This window comes from Oncorhynchus clarkii, chromosome 10 (assembly GCF_045791955.1).
Source record: "Oncorhynchus clarkii lewisi isolate Uvic-CL-2024 chromosome 10, UVic_Ocla_1.0, whole genome shotgun sequence".
In the NCBI taxonomy this organism is placed as follows: domain Eukaryota; kingdom Metazoa; phylum Chordata; class Actinopteri; order Salmoniformes; family Salmonidae; genus Oncorhynchus; species Oncorhynchus clarkii.
In genome coordinates this window covers 62,075,120-62,102,981 of record NC_092156.1, presented here as the reverse complement: position 1 = coordinate 62,102,981, position 27,862 = coordinate 62,075,120, and the positions used below count along the sequence as shown (strand labels likewise).

The following is a 27,862-nucleotide window of genomic DNA, read 5'->3' as shown; positions in this document are numbered from 1 at the left end:
ATGTACTGTTTTACTCCCATACATATTTCATGACGTCAAAAAGTACTCCTTAAATTTAGAATGCTCAGACAGGACAGCAATATCGTCCAATTCATGCACATATCAATATAAGGGGTTGACATCCCTACTGCCTCTGACCTGGCGGAATCACTAAACACAAATACTGCATTTGTAAATTATGTCTGAGTGTTGGAGTACTGTCTGGTTTGCTTAATATAAGGAATTTGATATATAGCATTTACTTTTACTAAAGTATGGAAATTGAGTAATTTTTCCATCACTGTATATTTTAAAGAACAGCGCAAATACCGTTTTTATTTAGCCACACCCTTTGACCTATGACGCCAACCAATAACAACTTATATTCCGTGTAAACAATGACCAAAAACTATTTCCACGTTAGCGGTTTTCTTTAGACGTTTATGAACACAATGGAAGTCAAAATATGACTCATTTAACTGCACAGCATTGCATATTTACCCCAAGTAGTGTTTAATTCGCGCTGGAGACTGGACTTAGTTGCTAGATGTTATCTAGGTAGGGCTAGCTGCTATGGTTTTTCACACTCAAATAGCCTCCATCATGGAGGTGCTAGCGAATGCAGCCGTGGCAGAGGTCTGTAAACTCGTCGACGACGACTATGCAGTGTTTCGTTTGGAAATAACTAAAAGCCAGAAAGAAAACAGGGCATTGCGGAGGAAACTACAGCTACTGGAACTGAAGATGGTACGGGAGCGCGTACTCGTCAGCCGTCCCAGTAGTGTCAAGATACTCGACCGATACAGAGGAATGGCAAGAGGTACATTTTGTAGAAGGTCGAGGCTGCGGGGCCTGTCGCCCCATTCCCCTCTGCGCATGTGTGACTTTAGTTGCATTAACCGAGAGAGGAAGAGGCGAAACGAGAATTTTTCTCAACCCCAAATCTGTCCACGAAAATAAGCCCAGGAAAGCTTATTTTTGTATGGAGTTAAATGAGTGTCGAATTTGGTCAACAACATTTTTTATGGCTAATTTGCTACTTGAGGCATATTTGATCAATATAAGTTTCATAATGGTTAGGTTGTTACCAAAGCACTGATAGTGGCATTTCTGCAAATTTGGAAAAAAACGCCTTTATATCAGAGTTTTGCCTGGTGTCATTGAGATAGAGGACTCCTCATGGATATAACCTGTTTTTATCATGGACATTGCCATGAGGATTTCCACCATTTTAAAGTAGTCAACGGGGTGGCGATTCCTATGAGTTGGGAGCAATCAGCCAAAGAGGAAGAAAAAAATGGATTACTTTCAAATGAAAGGAAATTTCAACGCCGATACCAATTCCCGATTATTGGAGGACCAAAAAAGCCGATACCGATTAATCTGACAATTTTTAAAAAATGTGTATTTATTTGTAATAATGACAATTACAACGATACTGAATGAACACTTATTTTAACTTAATATAATACATCAATAAAAATCAATTTAGCCTCAAATAAATAATGAAACATGTTACATTTGGTTTAAATAATGCAAAAACAAAGTGTTGGAGAAGTAAAAGTACAATATGTGCCATGTAAAAAAGTTAACGTTTGAGTTCCTTGCTCAGAACATGAGAACATATGAAAGTTGGTGGTTCCTTTTAACATGAGACTTCAATATTCCAAGTTAAGAGGTTTTAGGTTGTAGTTAATATAGTATTTATAGGACTATTTCTCTCTATACCATTTGTATTTCATATACCTTTGACTATTGGATGTTCTTATAGGCACTATAGTATTGCCAGTGTAACAGTATAGCTTCCGTCTCTCTCCTCGCCCCTACCTGGGCTCGAACCAGGAACACATTGACAACAGCCACACTCGAAGCAGCATTACCCATCGCTCCACAAAAGCCGCGGCCCTTGCAGAGCAAGGGGAATAACTACTCCAAGTCTCAGAGCGAGTGACGTTTCAAACGCTATTAGCACACACCCAGCTAACTAGCTAGCCATTTCACATCGGTTACACCAGCCATTAGGCTGATAGGCTTGAAGTCATAAACAGTGCTGTGCTTGCGAAGAGCAGCTGGCAAAACGCACGAAAATGCTGTTTGAATGAATGCTTACGAGCATGCTGCTGCCTACCATCGCTCAGTCAGACTGCTCTATCAAATCATAGACTTAATTATTACATAATAACACACAGAAATACGAGCCTTTGGTATTTAATATGGTCGAATCCGGAAACTATCATTTCGAAAACAAAATGTTTATTATTTCAGTGAAATACGGAACCGTTCGGTATTTTATCTAACGGGTGGCATCCCTAAGTCTAAATATTATTGTTACATTGCACAACCTTCAATGTTATGTCATAATTATTTAAAATTCTGGCAAATTAGTTCGTAATGAGCCAGGCTGCCCAAACTGTTGCATATACCCTGACTCTGCGTGCAATGAACGCAAGAGAAATTACACAATTTCACCTGGTTAATATTGCCTTCTAACCTGTATTTCTTTTAGCTAAATATGCAGTTTTAAAAATATATACTTCTGTGTATTGATTTTAAGAAAGGCATTGGTGTTTATGGTTAGGTACAGTCGTCCAACGATTGTGCTTTTTTCGCAAATGCGCTTTTGTTAAATCATACCCCAGTGTTGCATCGATTATATGCAACGCAGGACACGCTAGATAAATTAGTAATATCATCAACCATGTGTAGTTGTAACTAGTGATTATGATTGATTGATTGTTTTTTATAAGATAAGTTTAATGCTAGCTAGCAACTTACCTTGGATTCTACTAAATTCGCGTAACAGGCAGGCTCCTCGTGGAGTGCAATGAGAGGCAGGTGGTTAGAGCGTTGGACTCGTTAACTGTAAGGTTGCAAGATTGGGTCCCCCGAGCTGACAAGGTGAAAATCTGTCGTTCTGCCCCTGAACAAGGCAGTTAACCCACCGTTCCTAGGCCGTCATTGAAAATAAGAATGTGTTCTTAATTAACTGACTTGCCTAGTTAAATAAAGGCATATTTTATTTGTTTTTTTTTTATCTGCAAAATTGCCGCCCAAAAATACAGATTTCCGATTGTTATGAAAACTTGAAATCTGCCATTCCGATTAATTGGTCGACCTCTAATACCTAGTCAGTAGTACAACTGAATGCCTTCAACTGAAATGTGTCTCTGCATATAACCCAACCCCTCTGAATCAGAGATAGCCTCAATGGCCCTGCCCATGCTGTCACAGACTCTATAATGGCACAGATACAAAGATGAGTCGTCTATACAATGGGGAGAACAAGTATTTGATACACTGCCGATTTTGCAGGTTTTCTTACTTACAAAGCATGTAGAGGTCTGTAATTTTTATCATAGGAACACTTCAACTGTGAGAGACAGAATCTAAAACAAAAATCCAGTAAATCACATTGTATGATTTTTAAGTAATTCATTTGCATTTTATTGCATGACATAAGTATTTGATCACCTACCAACCAGTAAGAATTCCGGCTCTCACAGACCTGTTAGTTTTTCTTTAAGAAGCCCTCCTGTACTCCACTATACCTGTTTGAACTCGTTACCTGTATAAAAGACACCTGTCCACACACTCAATCAAACAGACTCCAACCTTCCACAATGGCCAAGACCAGAGAGTTGTGTAAGGACATCAGGGTTCAATTGTAGAACTGCACAAGGCTGGGATGGGCTACAGGACAATAGGCAAGCAACTTGGTGAGAAGGCAACAACTGTTGGCGCAATTATTAGAAAATGGAAGAAGTTCAAGATGACGCTCAATCACCCTCTGTCTGGGGCTCCATGCATGATCTCGCATCGAGGGGCATCAATGATCATGAGGGATCAGACCAGAACTACATGGCAGGACCTGGTCAATGACCTGAAGAGAGCTTGGACCACAGTCTCAAAGAAAACCATTAGTAACACACTACGCCGTCATGGATTAAAATCCTGCAGCGCATGCAAGGTCCCCCTGCTCAAGCCAGCGCATGTCCAGGCCCGTCTGAAGTTTGCCAATGACCATCTGGATGATCCAGAGGAGGAATGGGAGAAGGTCATGTGGTCCGATGAGACTAAAATAGAGCTTTTTCTAAACTCCACTCGCCGTGTTTGGAGGAAGAAGAAGGATGAGTACAACCCCAAGAACACCATCCCAACCGTGAAGCATGGAGGTGGAAACATCATTCTTTGGGGATGCTTTTCTGCAAAGGGGACAGGACGACTGCACCGTATTGAGGGGAGGATGGATGGGGCCAGGTATCTCGAGATCTTGGCCAATAGCCTCCTTCCCTCAGTAAGAGCATTGAAGATGGGTCGTGGCTGGGTCTTCCAGCATGACAACAACCTGAAACACACAGCCAGGGCAACTAAGGAGTTGCTCCGTAAGAAGCATCTCAAGGTCCTGGAGTGGCCTAGCCAGTCTCCAGACCTGAACCCAATAGAAAATCTTTGAAGGGAGCCTGCAAAATCGGCAGTGTATCAAATACTTGTTCTCCCCACTGTATATCTCTATTGACTAGAATGGTCCCACCTGATCTTGCCTCCTCCCGCATACCTTCCGTCTTCGAGGACATGTATTTATATTATCAAAGCTGTCACTCTAATATTTTGTCAATGGACAATCTTTGTTTAACCCGAATTGGGTCTTGGTCAGTTTTTGGATTGTATGCAATAATTCCTTAGCTATCTTGCACAAAGACACAATATCATATTCTAACCAGATTCTTGATTTACTGCATTTCCTAGTATTTAATCATTGAAAACAATAAGATGCATGGAACATAATCAATCTATGAATAGTATATCAAGCAGTTATGCGAAGTGTTACCTTATCTAGAATTCTAAAACTGTCAACAGGGTGTAGCGTTGAGCATTGACCGTAGCTAAACTAACCACCTCTTTTCCCCCAATCACTCTCTCAGGTGAAGGACATCTCACTGGAGGCCACAGGAGCTTTGTGAAGCCAGCGGGACACAATACATGGAGAGATGACCAAACAATCAGTTTTGATGAGGGGAGTGGAACCTCAACCCAGCACATTATCGTGATAGAGGTTAGTGTAATAGTATTACATCAAATGTACAGTACATCAAATGTGGCCAGTTTATTTCAGAAAGGCTCTGCCATTGGGGAGCTTGCAAGACTTCCCTATGACATTGTTATCCAATTCAACGCATGACCAGTAACAACCTCTTCCCTTCTTGTGTCAGTCTGCAGATACAGAGGCTGCAGGTCCTGGTGTCAAGCAGGAGAAGTCTGAAGGAGAGGAGGACCAGCGGCACAGCAGAAACATCCAGACTGAAGTGGCTGGAGTGCCCCCTGTAGCCACGGAGGTCCCCACCTCAGTCCAAGTGCCGCCCAGGACCCGAGGTAACATCACGGAGGTCAGTGGAACGCTGAACGCCATCCTCAAGCCAGAGACAGACACCGAGACGTTAACTGTAACACACAGGCTCTTACACACAGGATCTGACCACAGATCAGATCCAGAGAGACTGGGGCTGGGGAGACTTAGCCGTCTTCCTGCTCCTGGCTCAGAGTATTTAGCAGTATTTCACCAGAGCCAGAGGATGGTTCATTCCCATGGAGAAAGTGATGGTGACGCGTTAAACACTGGCGGTGAGGATCCGTCTTGTTCTTACGCTACAGAGATGGACCCTGGCAACATATCCTTGGGTTTAGAGACACAGACTGATCTGTCTACAGGGGACTGGAACCGGTACAGTAGTAGGGTACCTGAAGGGTGCCTAGATAAGAAAGGGGAGGTTATAATCGTAGATGAGGTGACTGTGAAAGTGGAGGGCAACGCTTCTCCCACATGGAATGCAGATAGCCACCTAGGAGACGGACACTCACAGGACAGAGATTTCTTAGATAACAGGGAAAGCTTAGAGACAAATCTAAATGTCACAACCCAGTCCCCTTTACACGCGTTTAGGGAAAGCGACTTAGAAGGCCCCACCGATGTTGACACTAATTCACACGGCCGCATCCTTTTCGATCAGGTATTGAACTCAAACAATAGGGCTAGAGCCCAGGCTCGGGGAGGAGGAGCCACATCAGGCAATAGTAAAGAGAAGCGGTTCCTCTGCATGTTCTGTAACAAAAGCTTCAGCTGCTCCCAGAATGTGGAGATACACCAGAGGGTCCACACAGGGGAGAAACCCTTCAGCTGTACCCAGTGTCATATGCGCTTTGCCCAGGCTGGCCACCTGAAGAGGCACCAAATGGTCCACACAGGGGAAAAACCCTACAGCTGTCCCCAGTGTGAGAAGAGGTTCTCCCGGCAGGACCAGCTGAAGAGCCACCTGAATGTCCACACAGGAGAAAGGCTGTTTGCATACAAACGCATTGCGGGAAGAGGTTCTCAGAGAGGCTCTACCTCAGGATACACCAGCAGAAAAAACAATCCACTCTAGAACATAGAAAGTAACCATTCCACTCAATAGCTTCTGACCTTTAGACAACAAATATGAATTTTCAGTAGAAAAAAATCCACAGATGTATTTGGAATAACAAGAGTAACAGATTTCAGTGTTGGATATTCCTGGGTAGAATATTGTGTGATATACAGTGGGGTCAGAAATGATTAACACACTTGATAAAGATGAGCGATAGTGACTTTGTAAAATAAAAAATTCATACTGAGCTATATTGTATGCAATTTTAAAAAATCTAAATATAATTTATATATTATTTTATACTAATAAAATTGCTCAGAGAAAAATAATTTTGTTGAACAAGTAATACTTTTTCCCCCAAAAGGTAGGGTTCAAAATGATTATCACAGCTAAAGATTCTTATAGATAAAGTAGTCAAAAGTTTGATATTTGGTCCCATATTCCTAGCACTCAATGTCTAAATGAAACTTGTTGGATGCATTTGCAGTTTTGGTTGTGTTTCAGATTATTTTGTGCCCACTAGAAATGAAAGGTAAATAACCTTTTACTGCAGTGGGCTAAATCAGGGTCACACAGTGTTTGTAGGTATTCTTAAACAAATCTACTTTGAAACAAAAGTATTCTCCTCACTCACATGGTTATGGGCTTTAAAAAAAGAAGACACTTGTACCATGTCTGATATAGAGTTGAAATGTATAAATGTTTGGCTTTGCATAACAATATTATACTTTATATACATCAAAGACTGAAATATAACAAAACCGTTTGAAATAGAAACATCGGATTTGACTTTTTTTTTTTTTTTTAAAGAATGTCTATTAATAATATTCCACCCATGAGGTCACTAGAGGGCGATTTCGTCAGTTGACTTCAGAAATGAAGCAGTTTGTCCCATAATCATAGCATGCCATGACTACATCAAGCTTGTGACTACAAATTTGTTGGATGCATTCGCTGTTTGTTTTGGTTGTGTTTCAGATTTTGTGCTGACGATAAATGAATAGTAAATAATGTATTGTGTCATTTTGGAGTCACTTTTATTGTAAATCACAATAGAATATGTTTCTAAACACTTCAACATTAATGTGGATGCTACCACGATTACGGATAATCCAAAATTAATCGTGAATGATGATGAGTGAGAAAGATACAGAGGGTCAAAGACCCCCAAGATATGCTCACCTCTTGGTAATGGTAAGAGGTTAGCATGAATGGGGGTATGATCTTTGACCCTCTATATCTTTCTCACTCATCATCATTCACGATTCATTTAGGATTATCCGTAATCGTGGTAGCATCCACATTAATGTTGAAGTGTTTAAAAACATATTCTATTGTTATTTACAATATAAGTGAATCCAAAATGACACAATACATTATTTACCATTTATTTCTATTGGGCACAAACAAAATATTTTCCCCAAGACACTTTTAATGGGAAAATGAATGCAGTTTATCAAGTTCATGCAGATTTTTAGTTGAGACGTGTATGTGTGGTTTTCATATGGTGTGTTGAGATTTAAAAACATGTTTAATAAACACAAAATGGGATTTTTCATTCAAAGATTTTAATTGAGACTCTTTAATATACAGTGCCTTGCGAAAGTATTCGGCCCCCTTGAACTTTGCGACCTTTTGCCACATTTCAGGCTTCAAACATAAAGATATAAAACTGTATTTTTTTGCGAAGAATCAACAACAAGTGGGACACAATCATGAAGTGGAACGACATTTATTGGATATTTCAAACTTTTTCAACAAATCAAAAACTGAAAAATTGGGCGTGCAAAATTATTCAGCCCCCTTAAGTTAATACTTTGTAGCGCCACCTTTTGCTGCGATTACAGCTGTAAGTCGCTTGGGGTATGTCTCTATCAGTTTTGCACATTGAGAGACTGACATTTTTTCCCATTCCTCCTTGCAAAACAGCTCGAGCTCAGTGAGGTTGGATGGAGAGCATTTGTGAAGAGCAGTTTTCAGTTCTTTCCACAGATTCTCGATTGGATTCAGGTCTGGACTTTGACTTGGCCATTCTAACACCTGGATATGTTTATTTTTGAACCATTCCATTGTAGATTTTGCTTTATGTTTTGGATCATTGTCTTGTTGGAAGACAAATCTCCGTCCCAGTCTCAGGTCTTTTGCAGACTCCATCAGGTTTTCTTCCAGAATGGTCCTGTATTTGGCTCCATCCATCTTCCCATCAATTTTAACCATCTTCCCTGTCCCTGCTGAAGAAAAGCAGGCCCAAACCATGATGCTGCCACCACCATGTTTGACAGTGGGGATGGTGTGTTCAGCTGTGTTGCTTTTACGCCAAACATAACGTTTTGCATTGTTGCCAAAGAGTTCAATTTTGGTTATCTGACCAGAGCACCTTCTTCCACATGTTTGGTGTGTCTCCCAGGTGGCTTGTGGCAAACTTTAAACAACACTTTTTATGGATATCTTTAAGAAATGGCTTTCTTCTTGCCACTCTTTCATAAAGGCCAGATTTGTGCAATATACGCCTGATTGTTGTCCTATGGACAGAGTCTCCCACCTCAGCTGTAGATCTCTGCAGTTCATCCAGAGTGATCATGGGCCTCTTGGCTGCATCTCTGATCAGTCTTCTCCTTGTATGAGCTGAAAATTTAGAGGGACGGCCAGGTCTTGGTAGATTTGCAGTGGTCTGATACTCCTTCCATTTCAATATTATCGCTTGCACAGTGCTCCTTGGGATGTTTAAAGCTTGGGAAATCTTTTTGTATCCAAATCCGGCTTTAAACTTCTTCACAACTGTATCTCGGACCTGCCTGGTGTGTTCCTTGTTCTTCATGATGCTCTCTGCGCTTTTAACGGACCTCTGAGACTATCACAGTGCAGGTGCATTTATACGGAGACTTGATTACACACAGGTGGATTGTATTTATCATCATTAGTCATTTAGGTCAACATTGGATCATTCAGAGATCCTCACTGAACTTCTGGAGAGAGTTTGCTGCACATAAAGTAAAGGGGCTGAATAATTTTGCACGGCCAATTTTTCAGTTTTTGATTTGTTAAAAAAGTTTGAAATATCCAATAAATGTCGTTCCACTTCATGATTGTGTCCCACTTGTTGTTGATTCTTCACAAAAAAATACAGTTTTATATCTTTATGTTTGAAGCCTGAAATGTGGCAAAAGGTCGCAAAGTTCAAGGGGGCCGAATACTTTCGCAAGGCACTGTACATCACATCTGGACCCCTATCCACAAAGCATCTCAGAGTAGAAAATTGGTCATAAATGCTGAGGAGACATTTTACTCCTACTCAAATGGGTAAAAATAAAAGCTATGCATGAAGCACTTTAAGTTATTAGAGTCCCACCTAGTCGACCGATATTTAGAAAACGTAATTGTCCTAATCAGTTAACAGCAGGTGTCTTGATAATAGAAAAAGGTAAAGAATCTGTGGTTTCTTTGACGTGGTTCTTTGGCGTGGTTTCTTTGGCATGTAATGGCTGTGCTCAAAGCAATGGCACTTATAAATGTAGATCCTTCAAACACCCACAAACAGGGAAATCGATCCCAATCAAAGGTGTTATTACGTGCTCCACTAAAGGCAGTTATTTATCTTATAACTTGTTCTTGTGGTAAACAATATGTGGGTAAAACAAAGCACGAATTAAAAGTACGTATCTCAGAGCATCGTAGCACCATTAGGTATAAAAACTTTACTTGCCCAGTTGCGGCCCACTTCTTGGAGGCAGGCCACTCGATTTCGTTTCTGCGTTATATTGGAATCGAACATGTCACCCTCCCTAGGAGAGGGGGTGACCTTGATAATTTATTGTTAATATGAGAGGCTGCCTGGATCTTTAACTTAAAGACCCTTGTTCCCTTCGGTCTCAACGTAGACTTTGATCTGAAGCCATTCTTGTGATTATTGTGACTTTGCCATTGTAATTGTTTGTAAGCTTGTGTAGTCTAAAAGGAATTTATGATCGTATGCTATCCATTTGTTGTTTGTATGCTGTTCTTTTGTATGCCATTTTAATATTTGATAATTAACCAATGATATTAGGCCACTCTTGGCCATGATTACAGACACCTGTGTCTTTTGACACTACATAAATGAGTCATCTCGCAGTGTTTGTGATTATACCCAGATGAAGACAGCTTGGCTGTCGAAACGTTGGTAATTACATTTTTGCATCTGAGCTCCTAGAGTGTGTGGCTCACTTTTATTTTCAAGTTTTCTACTCCGCTAGCCAGCACCTCGCCTAAATAGGTGTGCGTTTCTTTTTCTTCTAGATTCTTTGGCGTGGGTAAAATAATGTTTTTATATTTCTATATGATCAATTCATAAATAATCTAGATCTACAGTACCATTCAAAAGTTTCGACACACCTACCCATTCAAGGGTTTTTCTTTATTTGTACTATTTTCTACATTGTAGAATAATAGTGAAGACTTAAACTATGAAATACACATACAGTGCCTTGCGAAAGTATTCGGCCCCCTTGAACTTTGCGACCTTTTGCCACATTTCAGGCTTCAAACATAAAGATATAAAACTGTATTTTTTTGTGAAGAATCAACAACAAGTGGGACACAATCATGAAGTGGAACGACATTTATTGGATATTTCAAACTTTTTTAACAAATCAAAAACTGAAAAATTGAGCGTGCAAAATTATTCAGCCCCCTTAAGTTAATACTTTGTAGCGCCACCTTTTGCTGCGATTACAGCTGTAAGTCGCTTGGGGTATGTCTCTATCAGTTTTGCACATCGAGAGACTGACATTTTTTCCCATTCCTCCTTGCAAAACAGCTCGAGCTCAGTGAGGTTGGATGGAGAGCATTTGTGAACAGCAGTTTTCAGTTCTTTCCACAGATTCTCGATTGGATTCAGGTCTGGACTTTGACTTGGCCATTCTAACACCTGGATATGTTTATTTTTGAATCATTCCATTGTAGATTTTGCTTTATGTTTTGGATCATTGTCTTGTTGGAAGACAAATCTCCGTCCCAGTCTCAGGTCTTTTGCAGACTGCGTCAGGTTTTCTTCCAGAATGGTCCTGTATTTGGCTCCATCCATCTTCCCATCAATTTTAAGCGTCTTCCCTGTCCTTGCTGAAGAAAAGCAGGCCCAAACCATGATGCTGCCACCACCATGTTTGACAGTGGGGATGGTGTGTTCAGGGTGATGAGCTGTGTTGCTTTTACGCCAAACATAACGTTTTGCATTGTTGCCAAAAAGTTCAATTTTGGTTTCATCTGACCAGAGCACCTTCTTCCACATGTTTGGTGTGTCTCCCAGGTGGCTTGTGGCAAACTTTAACCGACACTTTTTATGGATATCTTTAAGAAATGACTTTCTTCTTGCCACTCTTCCATAAAGGCCAGATTTGTGCAATATATGACTGATTGTTGTCCTATGGACAGAGTCTCCCACCTCAGCTGTAGATCTCTGCAGTTCATCCAGAGTGATCATGGGCCTCTTGGCTGCATCTCTGATCAGTCTTCTCCTTGTATGAGCTGAAAGTTTAGAGGGACGGCCAGGTCTTGGTAGATTTGCAGTGGTCTGATACTCCTTCCATTTCAATAGTATCGCTTGCACAGTGCTCCTTGGGATGTTTAAAGCTTGGGAAATCTTTTTGTATCCAAATCCGGCTTTAAACTTCTTCACAACAGTATCTCGGACCTGCCTGGTGTGTTCCTTGTTCTTCATGATGCTCTCTGCGCTTTTAACGGACCTCTGAGACTATCACAGTGCAGGTGCATTTATACGGAGACTTGATTACACACAGGTGGATTGTATTTATCATCATTAGTCATTTAGGTCAACATTGGATCATTCAGAGATCCTCACTGAACTTCTGGAGAGAGTTTGCTGCACTGAAAGTAAAGGGGCTGAATAATTTTGCACGGCCAATTTTTCAGTTTTTGATTTGTTAAAAAAGTTTGAAATATCCAATAAATGTCGTTCCACTTCATGATTGTGTCCCACTTGTTGTTGATTCTTCACAAAAAAATGAAGTTTTATATCTTTATGTTTGAAGCCTGAAATGTGGCAAAAGGTCGCAAAGTTCAAGGGGGCCGAATACTTTCGCAAGGCACTGTATGTAGTAACCAAAAAAGTGTTAAACAAATCAAAATATAAAGTAAGTAGCCACCCTTTGCCTTGACAGCTTTGCACACTCTTGGCATTCTCTCAACCAGCTTCATGAGGTATTCACCTGGAATGCTTGAAGGAGTTCCCACATATGCTGAGCACTTGTTGGCTGCTTTTCCTTCACTCTGCGGTCCAATTCATCCCAAACCATCTCAATTGGGTTGAGGTCTGGTGATTGTGGAGGTCAGGTCATCTGATGCAGCACTTCATCACTCTCCTTCTTGGTCACACAGCTTAGAGGTGTGTTTTGGGTCATTGTCCTGTTGAAAAACAAATGATAGTCCCACAAGCGCAAACCAGATGGGATAGAGTATCACTGCAGAATGTTTTGGTAGCCATGCTGGTTCAGTGTGCCTTGAAGTCTAAATAAGTCACCATCACACCACCTCCTCCATGCTTCATGGTGGGAACCACACATGTGCAGATCATCCGTTCACCTACTCTGCATCTCACAATGACACAGCGGTTGGAACCAAAAATCTCAAATTTGGACATCAGACCAAAGGACAGATTTCCACCGGTCTAATGTCCATTGCTCGTGTTTCTTGGCCCAAGCAAGTCTCTTCTTCTTATCGGTGTCCTTTAGTTGTGGTTTCTTTGCAGCAGTTAGACCATGAAGGCCTGATTCACGCAGTCTTCTCTGAACAGTTGATGTTGAGATGTGTCTGTTACTTGAACTCTGTGAATAATTTATTTGGGCTGCAATCTGAGGTGCAGATAATTACTGATTTCTGACTCTAATGAACTTATCCTCTGCAGCAGAGGTAACTCTGGGTCTTCCTTTCCTGTGGCGGTCCTCATGAGAGCCAGTTTCATCATAGCACTTGATGGTTTTTGAGACTGCACTTGAAGAAACTTTAAAAGTTCCTGAAATGATCCATATTGACTGACCTTCATGTCTTAAAGTAATGATGGACTGTTGTTTCTCTTTGCTTATTTGAGCTGTTCTTGCCATAATATGGACTTGGTCTTTTACCAAATAGGGCTATCTTCTGTATACCACCCCTACCTTACCAAAACACATCTGATTGGCTCAAATGCATTAAGAAGGAAATACATTCCACATATTAACATTAAACAAGGCACACCTGTTAATTTAAATGCATTTCAGGTGACTACCTCATGAAGCTGGTTGAGAGAATGCCAAGAGTGTGCAAAGCTGCCATCAAGGCAAAGGGTGGCTACTTTGAAGAATCTCAATTATAAAATCTATTTTGATTTGTTAAACACTTTTTTGGTTACTACATGAGTCCATATGTGTTATTTCATAGTTTTGATGTCTTCACTATTATTCTACAATGTAGAAAATAGTACAAATAAAGAAAAATCGTTCACTGAGTAGGTGTGTCCAAACTTTTGACTGGTACTGTACATGCAACAGTATCTCTTACGCTTTTGACAATGATTTCACATGGGGCCTTTTTTCACAATATATACATTCTTATAACCGCTAGGCTAATAAATAAACTTGTTTTTCTTTCAATTATTTAATTACCTACAGTACAGTCATGATATATCTTTGGCGCGCAATATCACGTTCTTAAAAATGATGCCTAAATTGGACATGTCTATATGGGCAATTGAAGGCATCTCGGGCTTATGTTAACTTTGATTGTGTTCAATAAAAATGATAGACCTTCTAAAAGTTGTATGCAACATTATCGGCAAGTGCCTTGATGACTACTGTGCCAAAGCGATTTAGAGTTGTGAAACGGGAGTGGCGAGGATGTTGATATAATGGTTATATTACCCAAAACTGTGCTTTTAACAACCAGCAGAATTTATTAAAAATATTATGCATGCTAACATATTAGGCAAGCATTACAAATAAGAAAAGTTATCGTGTTAAGCGAAAATGTTCAAACATTTTACCATTGCAACATTTGAAGGCCCACAGCAGTAGAAATCCACTTTTTAGAGGTGAAAAACGACGACCAGAGCTTACCCTTGATGTTGCACAACGATTTAAGTCAATAAGTCATTGTTTTATTCAAAGTATGATATTTTTGGGCTTGAAGTGACAAATCCGAACTGCCCATGTTGTGCAAATCCGTGTGAATGTGGTGCATTTTCCTATGATATGACATACAAATTATTTTCAACCTACGTTTAATTTCAGGGCTAGGTTTTATTTAACCTCTCTTGGGTAGGAGGCAGTATTTTCGGATTTTTGGATGAATGAGGTGCCCAATGTAAACTGCCTGTTACTCAGGCCCAGAAGCTAGGATATGTATGGTAGTATTGGATAGAAAACACTCAGTTTCAAACTGTTAAAATAATGTCTGTGAGTATAACAGAACTGATATGGCAGACGAAAACCTGAGGAAGATCCATCCAGGAAGTGGGATATTTTTGATGTGGGTACTTTTCTATTGAATGCCGATACAGTATCTGTTGGGTTAGGACCCATGTTGCAGTTCCTATGGATTCCACTAGATGTCAACAGTCTTTAGACATTGTTTCAGGCTCGTATTCTGAAAAACGAGGAAGAATGAGACCATTTTCTATGCAGAATGAACCAGAGCTGTTTTGCACGCGTGACCGATTGCTCGCCGTTCGTTGTTTTTCCTTTCTATTGAAGACGCTATTATCCGGTTGAAATATTATCGATTATTTAGACAATAGACAACCTGAGGATTAATTATAAACATTGTTTGACATGTTTCAACAAACTTTACCGGTACTATTTGGATGTATTCGTCTGCACGTCGTAACCGCCTTTGAGCCAGTGGATTGCTGAACAAAACGTGCCAACAAAACAGAGATTTTGAGACATAATGAACATTTATTGTGTAACGTGGACTCTTGTGACTGCAAACATATGATGGTCATCAAAGGTAAGTGATTCATTTAATCGCTATACAAATGTTTGTATGCTTTTGTAAGCGGGGCGCTGTTCTCAGATAATCGCATGGTATGTTTTCGCTGTAAAGCCTTTTTGAAATCTGACACAGCAGCTCGATTATCAACCACGTGGAAATCCCCACACCCAATTCGTGAATATGTATAAGTAGCCTTTATTATTCTTTGGAGGTGGAACCTAAACCTTAATTTCCTCTCTAGGACAGGAAATCATGTTGAAATAGTGGCGGCAACTTCCTCTGGTGGGGGGGGGCGGGGGGGGTCCTTTGATGTACAGTCACATTCACCGTAACCTCTTCCCCAGGCTATTGCTCACAGCACATAAGAGGAAGTGTCTGGGGACGAGATTACATCACGGTAGTTGTCTGAGTCAGAGAGGAAGAGGTGACATGAGAGGATTTACTCCGCCCAAAATCTGTACACGTTTGGGGTTTGAACTGGTTCAGGGAACAATACCGAAAAATGGAAAATGACAACATTTTTTGAGGAACAGAATAAGCATACACCCGACAGTGCTTTATAACCAATATACACTTTCTTAAAAAATATACCTACACACTAATAAACATCTACTGTACATGTCAAAATAGTTTAGTCAGGTTTGTCTGATGATGACTTTTGACTTATCATAGCTGACTTATTTGTACCCACAACAACATATTTATGTCCACCATGATGTGTTTAACAACAATGAAGTCATTCTGTAACTACAGTATAGGACTCAAACATAGTGGGGATGGGTAAACACTCCATGTTGAAAGTGTGTTTATTATCTGTGTGTACATACCTGAGGGAGTGTATGTCTGTGTAATCTGTATCACCTGTTTCTTCCAGGAGGAGGAGGGTCCAGAGGTGCTGCTGGTGAAGGAGGAGGGGTGTGAGGAGGGTCTGGGGAACCCTGAGGGGACCATGGTCATGGAGGACAACCAGACTACTCCTACTCCTGGACCGACAGAGGATTCAGCTGAGCAGGACAGGACCACACACAATCTCACTGAGGTGAGCCCACTGTAAACTACTGTCTGTATCCACAAAGTGTCTTAGAGTAGGAGTACTGATCAACTCTCCTTCTCTGAGACTCTTTGTGGATACGGGCCCAGGTCTTGATTAATTTTGTCTTAAGTGTGGGACCATGCCTTTGAATTATCAAACCGTTAAATGGGTAGTTGGGGATTTTGGCAATGAAGACTGGAACACTTCCATTCTTTGCGGTAAGCTAGTTAGCATTACTGGATGCAGATACATAATAATGGTATCCACGAGTTCATCGGACTCTGGGGAAGTATAAGAGTGTCTGCTAGATGACTAAAATGTAAATGTAGATAAAAGGCATTGCCAAAATCCTGAACTATCCCTTTAAAGAGTGTCAAGTAATCAAATCAACTAACACTTTTGCGTAGTATGAAATCAACATGTTTGCATTGTACTCATAGCAATGCCTCATTGCCCAATTAGAAGATGCTCCATAGCGGGGTGCTGATATCAGATTTCTTGATCTCACTCTGCATCTCTCACAGTCAGTAGACATGGAGGATGGGAAGCCTGATCTGCTGCTGGTCAAACAAGAGACAATAGAAGACAGACCAGAGAGCATTGATCTGCTGAGTGGACTACAGATGGAAGAGCAAGGTAAGGGAGACATACATATACAGAACATAATATAAAGAGATATTCTAGAGAGATGGCGCCGACAGAGATGGTCGCCTCGCTTCATGTTCTTAGGAAACTATGCAGTATTTCGTTTTTTTATGTATTATTTCTTACATTGTTACCCTAGGAAATCTTAAGTCTTATTACGAACAGCCGGGAAGAACTATTGGATATAAGAGCAACATCAACTTACCAACATTTCGACCAGGAATACGACTTTCCCGAACCGGATCCTCTGTTTGGATCACCACCCAGGACAATGGATTTAATCCCAGTAGCTGAACCAAAACAATGGCTCCGCAGATGGAGCGGGCTCCTAATCAGGCTCCGTAGATGTGTATATCGCTCACCGCTCGCGAGTATACTACTCGCCAATGTCCAGTCTCTTGACAACAAGGTATACGAAATTCGAGCAAGGGTTGCCTTCCAGAGAGACATTAGAGATTGTAACATTCTCTGTTTCACGGAAACCTGGCTCACTCAGGATATGTTATCAGAGTCGGTACAGCCATCCGGTTTCTTCACGCATCGCACCGACAGAAACAAACATCTCTCTGGTAAGAAGAATGGTTTGGGTATATGCCTTATGATTAACGATTTGTGGTGTAATCATAACAACATACAGGAACTCAAGTCCTTTTGTTCACCTGACCTAGAATTCCTTACAATCAATGCCGACCGCATTATCTACCAAGAGAATTCTCTTCGATTATAATCACAGCCGTGTATATCCCCCCAAAGCAGACACCTCGACGGCCCTGAAAGAACTTCATTGGACTCTATGTAAACTGGAAAACATATATCCTGAGGCTGCATTTATTGTAGCTGGGGATTTTAACAAAGCTAATCTGAAAACAAGGCTCCCTAAAATTTTATCAGCATATCGATTGCGCGACTCGAGCTGGCAACATACTGGATCATTGCTACTCCAACTTCCGCGACGCATACAAAGCCCTCCCCTGCCCTCCTTTCGGCAAATCTGACCACAACTCCATTTTGATGCTCCCTGCCTATAGACAGAAACTAAAACAGGAAACACCCGTGCTCAGATCTGTTCAACGCTGGTCTGACCAATCTGATTCCACGCTTCAAGATTGCTTCGATCACGTGGACGGGGATATTTTACGGATAACCGGACAGACAACAACATTGATGTATACGCTGACTCGGTTAGCGAGTTTATTAGCAAGTGCATAAAATGCAAATTAATTACTTAAAAATCATACAATGTGATTTTCTGGATTTTTGTTTTAGATTCCGTCTCTCACAGTTGAAGTGTACCTATGATAAACATTACAGACCTCTACATGCTTTGTAAGTAGGAAAACCTGCAAAATCAGCAGTGTATCAAATACTTGTTCTCCCCACTGTATGTATATACTGTACTCTACTGCATCTTGCCTATGCCACACGGCCATCACTCATCCATATATTTATATGTACATATTCTTATTCATCCCTTTACACTTGTGTGTATAAGGTAGTTGTTGTGAAATTGTTAGATTACTTGTTAGATATTACTGCACTGTCGGAACTAGAAGCATAAGCATTTCACTACACTCGTATTAACATCTGCTAACCATGTGTATGTGACCAATACATTTTATTTTATTTGATATATATACTTCAATGGGAATAGTGATGCACCTGGCTATTATTTTCTCTTAATTCATAAAATGAAATCAATACAACTTACACTCAGTGACAAGTTTATCTAGTACTGGGTCGCCCTTTGCCTCCAGAACAGCCAAAATTCTTTGAGGAGTGGATTCTACAAGATGTGGTATTCAAACGTTGCTCAATTGGTATCAAGGGACCTAACGTGTGCCAAGAAAACATTCCCCACACCATTACACCACCGCCACCAGCCTGTACTGTTGATTCAGGCAGGATGGGGACATGGACTCATGCTGCTTACACCAAATCCTGACTCTGCCGTCAGCATGACGCAACAGGACCCGGGATTTGTCGGACCAGGCAATGTTTATCCACTCCTCAATTGTCCAGTGTTGGTAATCGCATGCCCCACTGGAGCCACTTCTTCTTGTTTTTAGCTGATATGAGTGAAACCAAGTGGGGTCGGCTGCTGCAATAGCCCATCCGTGACAAGGACTGACGAGTTGTGAGTTGCACGTTTCTTGCCATTCTCCTTCGACCGCTCTTATCAACGTGCTGTTTTCGGCCACAGGACTTCCACTGACTGGATGTTTTTTGTTTGTTGGACCATTCTTGGGAAACCTTGCGTGAAAAGCCCAAGAGGCTGGCTATTTCTGCGATACTGGAACGGGTGCACCTGACACTCTTACCACGCTCAAAGTTGCTTAGGTCACTCGTTTTGCCCATTTTTTTTCTCACCCTTTTCGTGATGTCCAATTGGTAGTTACAGTCTTGTCCCATCTCCCCTACGGACTCGGGAGAGGCAAAGGTTGAGAGCCATGCATCCTCCGAAACACGACCGATTAACCCGGAAGCCAGCCAAACCAATACGTCGGAGGAAACACCGTACAACTGGCGACCGAAGTCAGCGTGCATGTGCCCAGCCCGCCACAAGGAGTCGCTAGAGCGGGCGGGACTGAGACAGGTAATGGCAGGACTGAACGTAGTTATGTAGAGCACCTCAAGATAAAAACGTAATATTCAATATTGGCAAGTTAGACTAAATATTAGCACTACACAATCTGGTGGGTGATAACCTTCAAACAGGATAATAACACAAAACAAATCTTAAGACTAGAGACATTTATCGACATATTACAAAAACAAGCTATACCCAAACATGACGGAGAGTAAGAAGGGAACCGATTTCAAAACGAAAACGTGACTCTTCTACAGACAGACGATTTAATATTTTCACCACCGGGAATGGTAATGGTCGAAACCGATCTGTTAAGATCAACAAATGACAAACTGGGTATACTTGAATTAGTCAGTAAGGATATTAAAGAGTTGAAGGCAAGCCTCGAGATGAGTGATGAAAAAGCTGTGACATTGGAGAAGGAAACAAACAAGCTAAAAGTGACAGTCAATAAGATTGAAACCGAAGTGAATTAACTTAAAAAGGAGAACACCGTTCTGAGAGAAGCCTTACTTGAATTACATGTCTTATTTATTTATTGTCCTATCATGGTGGAACGGTTTTAAAATAAATAATTAATAAATAATACATTTAATTTATTGTCCTATCATGGGGAACTACATTTTAAAAATAAATTATATATCAAATGTATTTATTTATGATCTTATATTGATGGAATGGTCCACAACCCTATACCCTGGACACCCACCTGAATGACCCAGATACTAAGGAGAAGTCCCTAATTGTTTTATGGGCCTGCTGTAAGCGGTCTGTATGCAGCCAAAATGTGGTCTGAGACCTAGAGCAGCACTGCCCCCTCAAGATTCTGAGCCTGCTTGGCAGGGTTGGTCCTGCAAAGCCAAAGCCCCCTAAAGGGAGAGCATACTATACAAGGAAATTCTCAAAGCTGCTAATGAGAACCTAACGACCTTGTACCTAGCCGGTGGGGATTCCGGTGGGGTGCCCCCACCCAGGCAGTGGCAGTGCTGGCAACACTAGCTGCAGTAATGGCAACACCCATGGGGAGGGGGTCATACTCGGACATTCAGAGTATATTATTGTGGCCCCGGTGGCACAAAATCAAAAGTCTGACTACATGGAGATGTTTGGGAATATCGTCAATACGGGGGACCGTGTTGTGGGTGTTTCAGGGAAAAGGTGTACATTTGACCTCAATCATCTAGGACGGGACAATAGTTAATAAACTATCTCAATTTCTGCCCATTTTTTTGCACAATCTTGCAGGCCTTCTCATACAGCTGCAACTGTATATGCATTCGTAAAACAAGACCTTTCTTGAGTTGGCTCTGGGATGGTGCAACTGTTGAGAATGTGAGCCTATGGTTGTGTGGGGGGGGGGAGTTTGAGTGTGTATGAGTGTGTGAGTGTATGTGCATATCCCTCAACTGTTGCGAATGAGAAAAATATGTTAGGGACAATATAGGATGATTCACAATAATTGTTTGCTAATATAATAATTTCTTGTAATAATGTAATTTTGGTAATGGCGAGACTGGTGAGAGGTAAAATTCTTTGCATTCGGATGACAGGCATTGGGATGACAACCCAACTCGGGATGAGGAGGGCAATAGCGGGTGGAATAGTGGGGACCAATTGGAGGTTTACTTAATAGCAATGCAAATATCATGGTACAGCTATATAGACACTCAATCATCATGTTACTTTTTAATGGTACGTTTACAAACATATATTTTGATAAATAGAATTGAAAGTTGTCTCATTATAGTAAGTGGTGAAATAAGTATAGCCAGTTACAGTTGTAATGGCCTAGCAGATAATAAGAAAAGACGATCAGTATTTACCTGTCTAAAAGAGAAGGAATATAATATCTATTGTTTACAGGAAACTCATTCGACAATTTTAGATTACGTTTTGTGGAAAAAGGACTGGAGGGGTGAGATATATTTCTCCCATGGGCAAAGAAATTCAAAAGGGCCGATGGTTTTAATTAACAGTAATTTTGATATAAATGTGCAAATTGTCCAAACAGATCATCAAGGTAGATGGATTATTTTAAATATGTTATTGGACAATAAACAGAAATGGCTTATTAACCTATACGGTCCAAGTAATGATGATCCAAGCGTCTTTGAAAATATATATAAGAATTTATCAACTCTACGAGCAGCACTAGACTCTATTATTATGGTGGGAGATTTTAATACGGTCTTATTTCTCTATGGACCGGAAAGGATGTATGTGGGCCCTGTATTAAAGAACATACATGGTTAAAGAAAAGTGTGATAAATAAAAACATATACCAATGTTTAAAAAAACAAACATTGACAGCTGTGCCATATAAATTGCAAAATAGTAGGGAAGAGATTTTCGATGTACCCATTCCATGGCACATGGTTTATGAATTCATACGCAAAACAACGCCGGATTCAAAACTTCGAATTTTTCAATTTAAATTACAATACAAAATTCTTGCAACCAATAGAATGTTATATACAGTGCCTTGCGAAAGTATTCGACCCCCTTGAACTTTGCGACCTTTTGCCACATTTCAAGCTTCAAACATAAAGATATCAAACTGTATTTTTTTGTGAAGAATCAACAACAAGTGGGACACAATCATGAAGTGGAACGACATTTATTGGATATTTCAAACTTTTTTAACAAATCAAAAACTGAAAAATTGGGCGTGCAAAATTATTCAGCCCCTTTACTTTCAGTGCAGCAAACTCTCTCCAGAAGTTCAGTGAGGATCTCTGAATGATCCAATGTTGACCTAAATGACTAATGATGATAAATACAATCCACCTGTGTGTAATCAAGTCTCCGTATAAATGCACCTGCACTGTGATAGTCTCAGAGGTCCGTTAAAAGCGCAGAGAGCATCATGAAGAACAAGGAACACAAGCGATAATATTGAAATGGAAGGAGTATCAGACCACTGCAAATCTACCAAGACCTGGCCGTCCCTCTAAACTTTCAGCTCATACAAGGAGAAGACTGATCAGAGATGCAGCCAAGAGGCCCATGATCACTCTGGATGAACTGCAGAGATCTACAGCTGAGGTGGGAGACTCTGTCCATAGGACAACAATCAGTCGTATATTGCACAAATCTGGCCTTTATGGAAGAGTGGCAAGAAAGCCATTTCTTAAAGATATCCATAAAAAGTGTCGGTTAAAGTTTGCCACAAGCCACCTGGGAGACACACCAAACATGTGGAAGAAGGTGCTCTGGTCAGATGAAACCAAAATTGAACCTTTTGGCAACAATGCAAAACGTTATGTTTGGCGTAAAAGCAACACCCTGAACACACCATCCACACTGTCAAACATGGTGGTGGCAGCATCATGGTTTGGGCCTGCTTTTCTTCAGCAGGGACAGGGAAGATGGTTAAAATTGATGGGAAGATGGATGGAGCCAAATACAGGACCATTCTGGAAGAAAACCTGATGGAGTCTGCAAAAGACCTGAGACTGGTACGGAGATTTGTCTTCCAACAAGACAATGATCCAAAACATAAAGCAAAATCTACAATGGAATGGTTCAAAAATAAACATATCCAGGTGTTAGAATGGCCAAGTCAAAGTCCAGACCTGAATCCAATCGAGAATCTGTGGAAAGAACTGAAAACTGCTGTTCACAAATGCTCTCCGTCCAACCTCACTGAGCTCGAGCTGTTTTGCAAGGAGGAATGGGGAAAAAATTCAGTCTCTTGATGTGCAAAACTGATAGAGACATACCCAAGCGACTTACAGCTGTAATCGCAGCAAAAGTTGGCGCTACAAAGTATTAACTTAAGGGGGCTGAATAATTTTGCACGCCCAATTTTTCAGTTTTTGATTTGTTAAAAAAGTTTGAAATATCCAATAAATGTCGTTCCACTTCATGATTGTGTCCCACTTGTTGTTGATTCTTCACAAAAAAATACAGTTTTATATCTTTATGTTTGAAGCCTGAAATGTGGCAAAAGGTCGCAAAGTTCAAGGGGGCCGAATACTTTCGCAAGGCACTGTATATGGGGGGATACAATCTTCCCAGCTCTGCAGATTTTACTGTGAGGAGGCAGAGTCATTAGATCATTTATTTTGGTATTGTCCATATGTAGCTCATTTTTGGTCACAGGTCCAGGAATGGCTGAAGAATTACAACATTTGCCTAGAACTAACGCTGCAGATAGCAATACTGGGTGATTTGAAAAGCCATAGTCAATCAATCAATAATATAATTATTTTAGCAAAAATATATATTTTTAATTTACAATCTGTAGAAGCTATGAGAATATAAAGGTTTAATACTTTTGTGAAGCATCACAGCACAGTTGAAAAATATATGGCAAATAGAAATCCAAAATGGATGATATTGAGAGCTCGATGGGAGGGGTTGAATGAAGCTGAAGGGTGGGACTAATAACAAGATAACCAATAGGGGTCTGTAAAATGTATATAGGCTCAGAAATGTTGTGAAATAGCACAGTTACAAATAAAAATCAAACTGGGTGGACATCTGAAATAGAGGAAGGATTAAAAACAAACAAAATATAACTATTGTAAAATAGATTGTGTCTGTAAAATGTGTATAAGTTGTAGAAACTGAAGGTAGAAGCGCAAGTGTTTCTTAGTTTACTCCAATTGGGGGAAGGGTGGTAGGGTTTGCAGGGAATAATAAAGGTATTTTCTTTCAAAAAGTATGTATTTCTATATAGGTATGTGTGCGTATGTATTTATGTGTATATGTATGCATACGTGTATGTATATGGATATATATTTACCCCAAAAATATGGGGGAATGGAAATGATGCAGACAATTACATTGATGGAAGCAGCAATCTTTCCGCAATATTAAGCTGATCCACCCCTTAAAAAGTCGCTAGAGCGCGATGGGACAAGGGTGGCCAAACCCTCCCCTAACCCGGACAACGCTGAGCCAATTGTGCGCTGCCTTGTGCGCCACCTACTGACCCGGGATTGAACCCGGGTCTGTAGTGATGCCTCAAGCACTACGATGCAATGTCTTACACCGCTGCCCCACTAGGGAGGCCCCCGTTTTGCCCATTCTAACGTTCAATCAAACAGTAACTGAATGCATCTATGCCTGTTTGCCTACTTTATATAGCAAGCCACATCCATGTAAATCACTCTCTGTAGGAGCAAACCATTTTCGTGGGGGGGTGTACCTAATAAACACACATTATAATGTATGACCTTGACCAGGTAATTGACAAAAAAATTATAAGTAATAAGTTCTCTCTGCCATGTTTGTAAAATCTATGTTGTAACCTCTTCCTGCAGGTGGTTGGCTGGAGGCTAACAGAGGAGACTGGGCGAACATCTTGGATGCCCAGACCCAGATGAGTGCAGCCAAGGGCCCAGGGTACGACATCACCGAGCAGGCCAGAACCAGAGGCGACATAGTGAAGGTCAATGGATGGGACAGCGTCCTCAACTATGGGCTGGGGAACAACACTGTTAACCACAGCCAGAAACAGATAGTGGAACACAAAATAACATCCGAACTTAGTCTCCATAAAAGACTGGCTGAGACCAGGGCGAGACGTAGATTTGGTCTGCAGGGACAGGGCGGTGTCCATATGCAGCTGGAGAGAACAGACACATACTCGGCTAGCAATGCTCCCTCCTGCTCCTATAGTTGTGATTCAGAGAGACAGGTGGCGCCTCAGGTTGACTCCCTAACAGATTCTGCCTTTAGCCTGCCTTCTATAGGATCTATCAACTGGAACATGGATCCTGTGATAACACAGACACTACCTGGCCTTCATCCTCCTCACACTCTCCTAATGTTAAACCAGACATCAGACAATGCCAGTGCATCAACCCTAAATGGCAACACAAGCCCATTGACAAATGACAGTAGTAGTGACGCTATCAGCATATCTGGTGGCAAAGAGAAGCGCTTCCCTTGTTCATTCTGTGGGAAAGTCTTCCGTTTGCCTAAACAGGTGGAGATCCACCAGAGGATGCACACCGGGGAAAAACCTTTTGGCTGCCACCTGTGCCGGGCCAAATTCTCCCACTCGTCCAGCCTGAAGAGGCACCAGAGGGTCCACACAGGGGTGAAACCCTTCAGCTGTACCCAGTGTCAGACGCGCTTTGCTCAGGCTGGTCATCTGAAGAGGCACCAGAGGGTCCACACGGGAGAGAGGCCGTTCACCTGTACGCACTGCGGGAAGAGGTTCTCAGAGAAGAGCTACCTCAGGATACACCTGCAGAAAATGCACAGGGGCCATGTATAGAGTATTGTGACATGTAGTTAGTTTGTTTGTAGTTAATTCTGTTGGTTTTGGATATAGTGGTGAACTGAGGAAAGAGTATGATTAAATAGATGATATGTTACGCCTGCTCCCGCTTCTCCTTTCTGGCGTTTGAGGGCACCAGGCTGCCCATCATTACGCACACTTGTCACCATCATTACGCACATCAGCACTCGCTGGACTCACCTGGACTCTGTTACCTTGTTGATTGCCCCTCCTATATCTGTCTGTTCCTCGGTTAGATCCCTATGTCAGCATTACTGTCCGTGTTTCATTAAATGTTCACTCCTTGTACTTGCTTCTCGTCTCCAGTGCCTGTCCTCACAGAATGCTGACACCCATATTTGAAACATCAGGGAGGTTTTTGTTTTACTGATAACATCGGGTCCGGGTGACGCTGCTGTAGGAACCAGGGGTGCCTCAGCTGGCTCGTTGGGCTTCCACACCTTAGCTGGCTCGAGAGGTTTCCTTGCCTCGGTTGGTTCGGCTGGCGCCCATCCCACATCATGCCTCAGTCAGCTCGTTGGGCTCCCACGCCTCAGTCGGCTCATCAGGCTCACATCCCCCTTCATGCCTCAGCCGGCTCGTCGGGCTCCCACGCCTCAGTCGACTCATCAGGCTCACATCCCCCTTCATGCCTCAGTCGGCTCATCAGGCTCACATCCCCCTTCATGCCTCAGCCGGCTCGTCGGGCTCCCTCGCCTCAGCCGGCTCGTCCGGCGCCCATTTCTCGGACGGCCCGTCAGGACTCATCTGGACTCCATTACTTTGTTGATTGCCCCTCCTAAATCTGTCTGTTCCTCTGTTAGATCCCTGTGTCAGCATAATTGTCATTTTTGTTTTCCCCTGTCCAGACGCTGTCTGTATTCTGTTCCTGTCCGTGTTTCATTAAATGTTCACTCCTTGTACTTGCTTCTCATCTCCAGCGTCTGTCCTCACGATATGGTGATGGTTGGTGTGATGGAGTCTGTAAAAATGCTTCACTGATGAAGAGTGACAACCTTTAGGTTGATACGGGTGTTTTATAGTGAGATACGGATGGTGCCTTAATTCATACATGAAGTGGTGAAGATGTGTGTAATGTAATGTTGAACCTTTTCCAAAGTATTTTTAAATAGATTTTAATCAAAGCAAGGGTACAAGATTTACAGAAAATGTAAAGTGTTACCATAGTGAGAAAAGTTGTTATACATGTCACGTATCGTTTTGTGCAATAAAAGTACTGTACTTAAGTTATGAGTACTTTACCATTTTGTTGAAATTAAATACAAAATTGACTGTGCTGACTGACCCGGTTATTTTTGTTTTTTAGAAGTTGTGTAGAGTATGCCCAATATTACCATTACAAGGTTCCATACTTTTCTTATTTGCTGTGAAGTCCTTTTTTATGAAAAAAAAAGTGAATCTATAGCATTATTTAGGATAGAAGCTTATACTCAACAAAAATAAGAAACTGTATTCTGAAGCCAAGATCAATGATATAAAGAATGATGGATAAAAACTGGAGTACTTTAATTAAATGAAATTATGGGCAGAAAGACATAGAATCAGATGGTTTATTCATCACAAAAATATTTGAATGATTACTTCATTAGCAAAGTGGGCAAACCTAGGCAGGAAATGGCCATCAAAGTGAGCCATCATATTCATGCATAAAAAATAATAATAATGAAAGAAGCTTTGTAAAGTTATTGTGGGAGAAATTGAAAAAATATTGTTACCAGGGCAGCGCAATGCCATCGGGGGTATGCCAAATAAAAATGTGTTTCACTTTTTCAAACAGCCCATTTAAATTTTGCAACGGGGCTATACATTTGGGTGATGTTTTTTTCTCGTCTGAGTAGCGTCGTTTCATTGCCCAAAATAAAATTAAACCATATCGTGTTCTGCGAAATAGCAACACAATGTCAAATCACATTAGCCCTTACTCTCTTGCGGGAATTTCACTATGTAGTGTTGCCAATTTAGCGACTTCGTCGCTATATTTAGTGAGTATTCAGCCCCCT

The 27,862-nt window shown here is 41.2% G+C and overlaps 2 protein-coding genes across 2 annotated transcripts in view; one reads left to right on the top strand and one right to left on the bottom strand.

The window, feature by feature from the left end:
• The window catches only part of LOC139418947 (uncharacterized), a 349,701-nt gene that overhangs the window by 109,084 nt on the left and 212,755 nt on the right, over nt 1-27,862 (bottom strand). The gene's annotated exons all lie outside the window — the stretch shown is intronic.
• Nucleotides 347-27,138, top strand: LOC139418928 (uncharacterized). Its single transcript, XM_071168716.1, has 6 exons — nt 347-799; nt 4,902-5,032; nt 5,190-5,363; nt 16,216-16,380; nt 16,899-17,010; nt 24,877-27,138. The coding sequence occupies exons 1-6, from the start codon at nt 553-555 to the stop codon at nt 25,836-25,838; spliced, it is 1,791 nt and encodes a 596-aa protein (XP_071024817.1). The 5' UTR covers nt 347-552; the 3' UTR covers nt 25,839-27,138.

Coding starts and splice junctions, on each gene's coding strand:
- LOC139418928 (XM_071168716.1), top strand. CDS start 553: ATGGTTTTTCACACTCAAATAGCCTCCATCATGGAGGTGCTAGCGAAT. Junction 800..4,901: donor ATACAGAGGAATGGCAAGAG/GTACATTTTGTA, acceptor TCACTCTCTCAG/GTGAAGGACATCTCACTGGA. Junction 17,011..24,876: donor ACTACAGATGGAAGAGCAAG/GTAAGGGAGACA, acceptor CTCTTCCTGCAG/GTGGTTGGCTGGAGGCTAAC.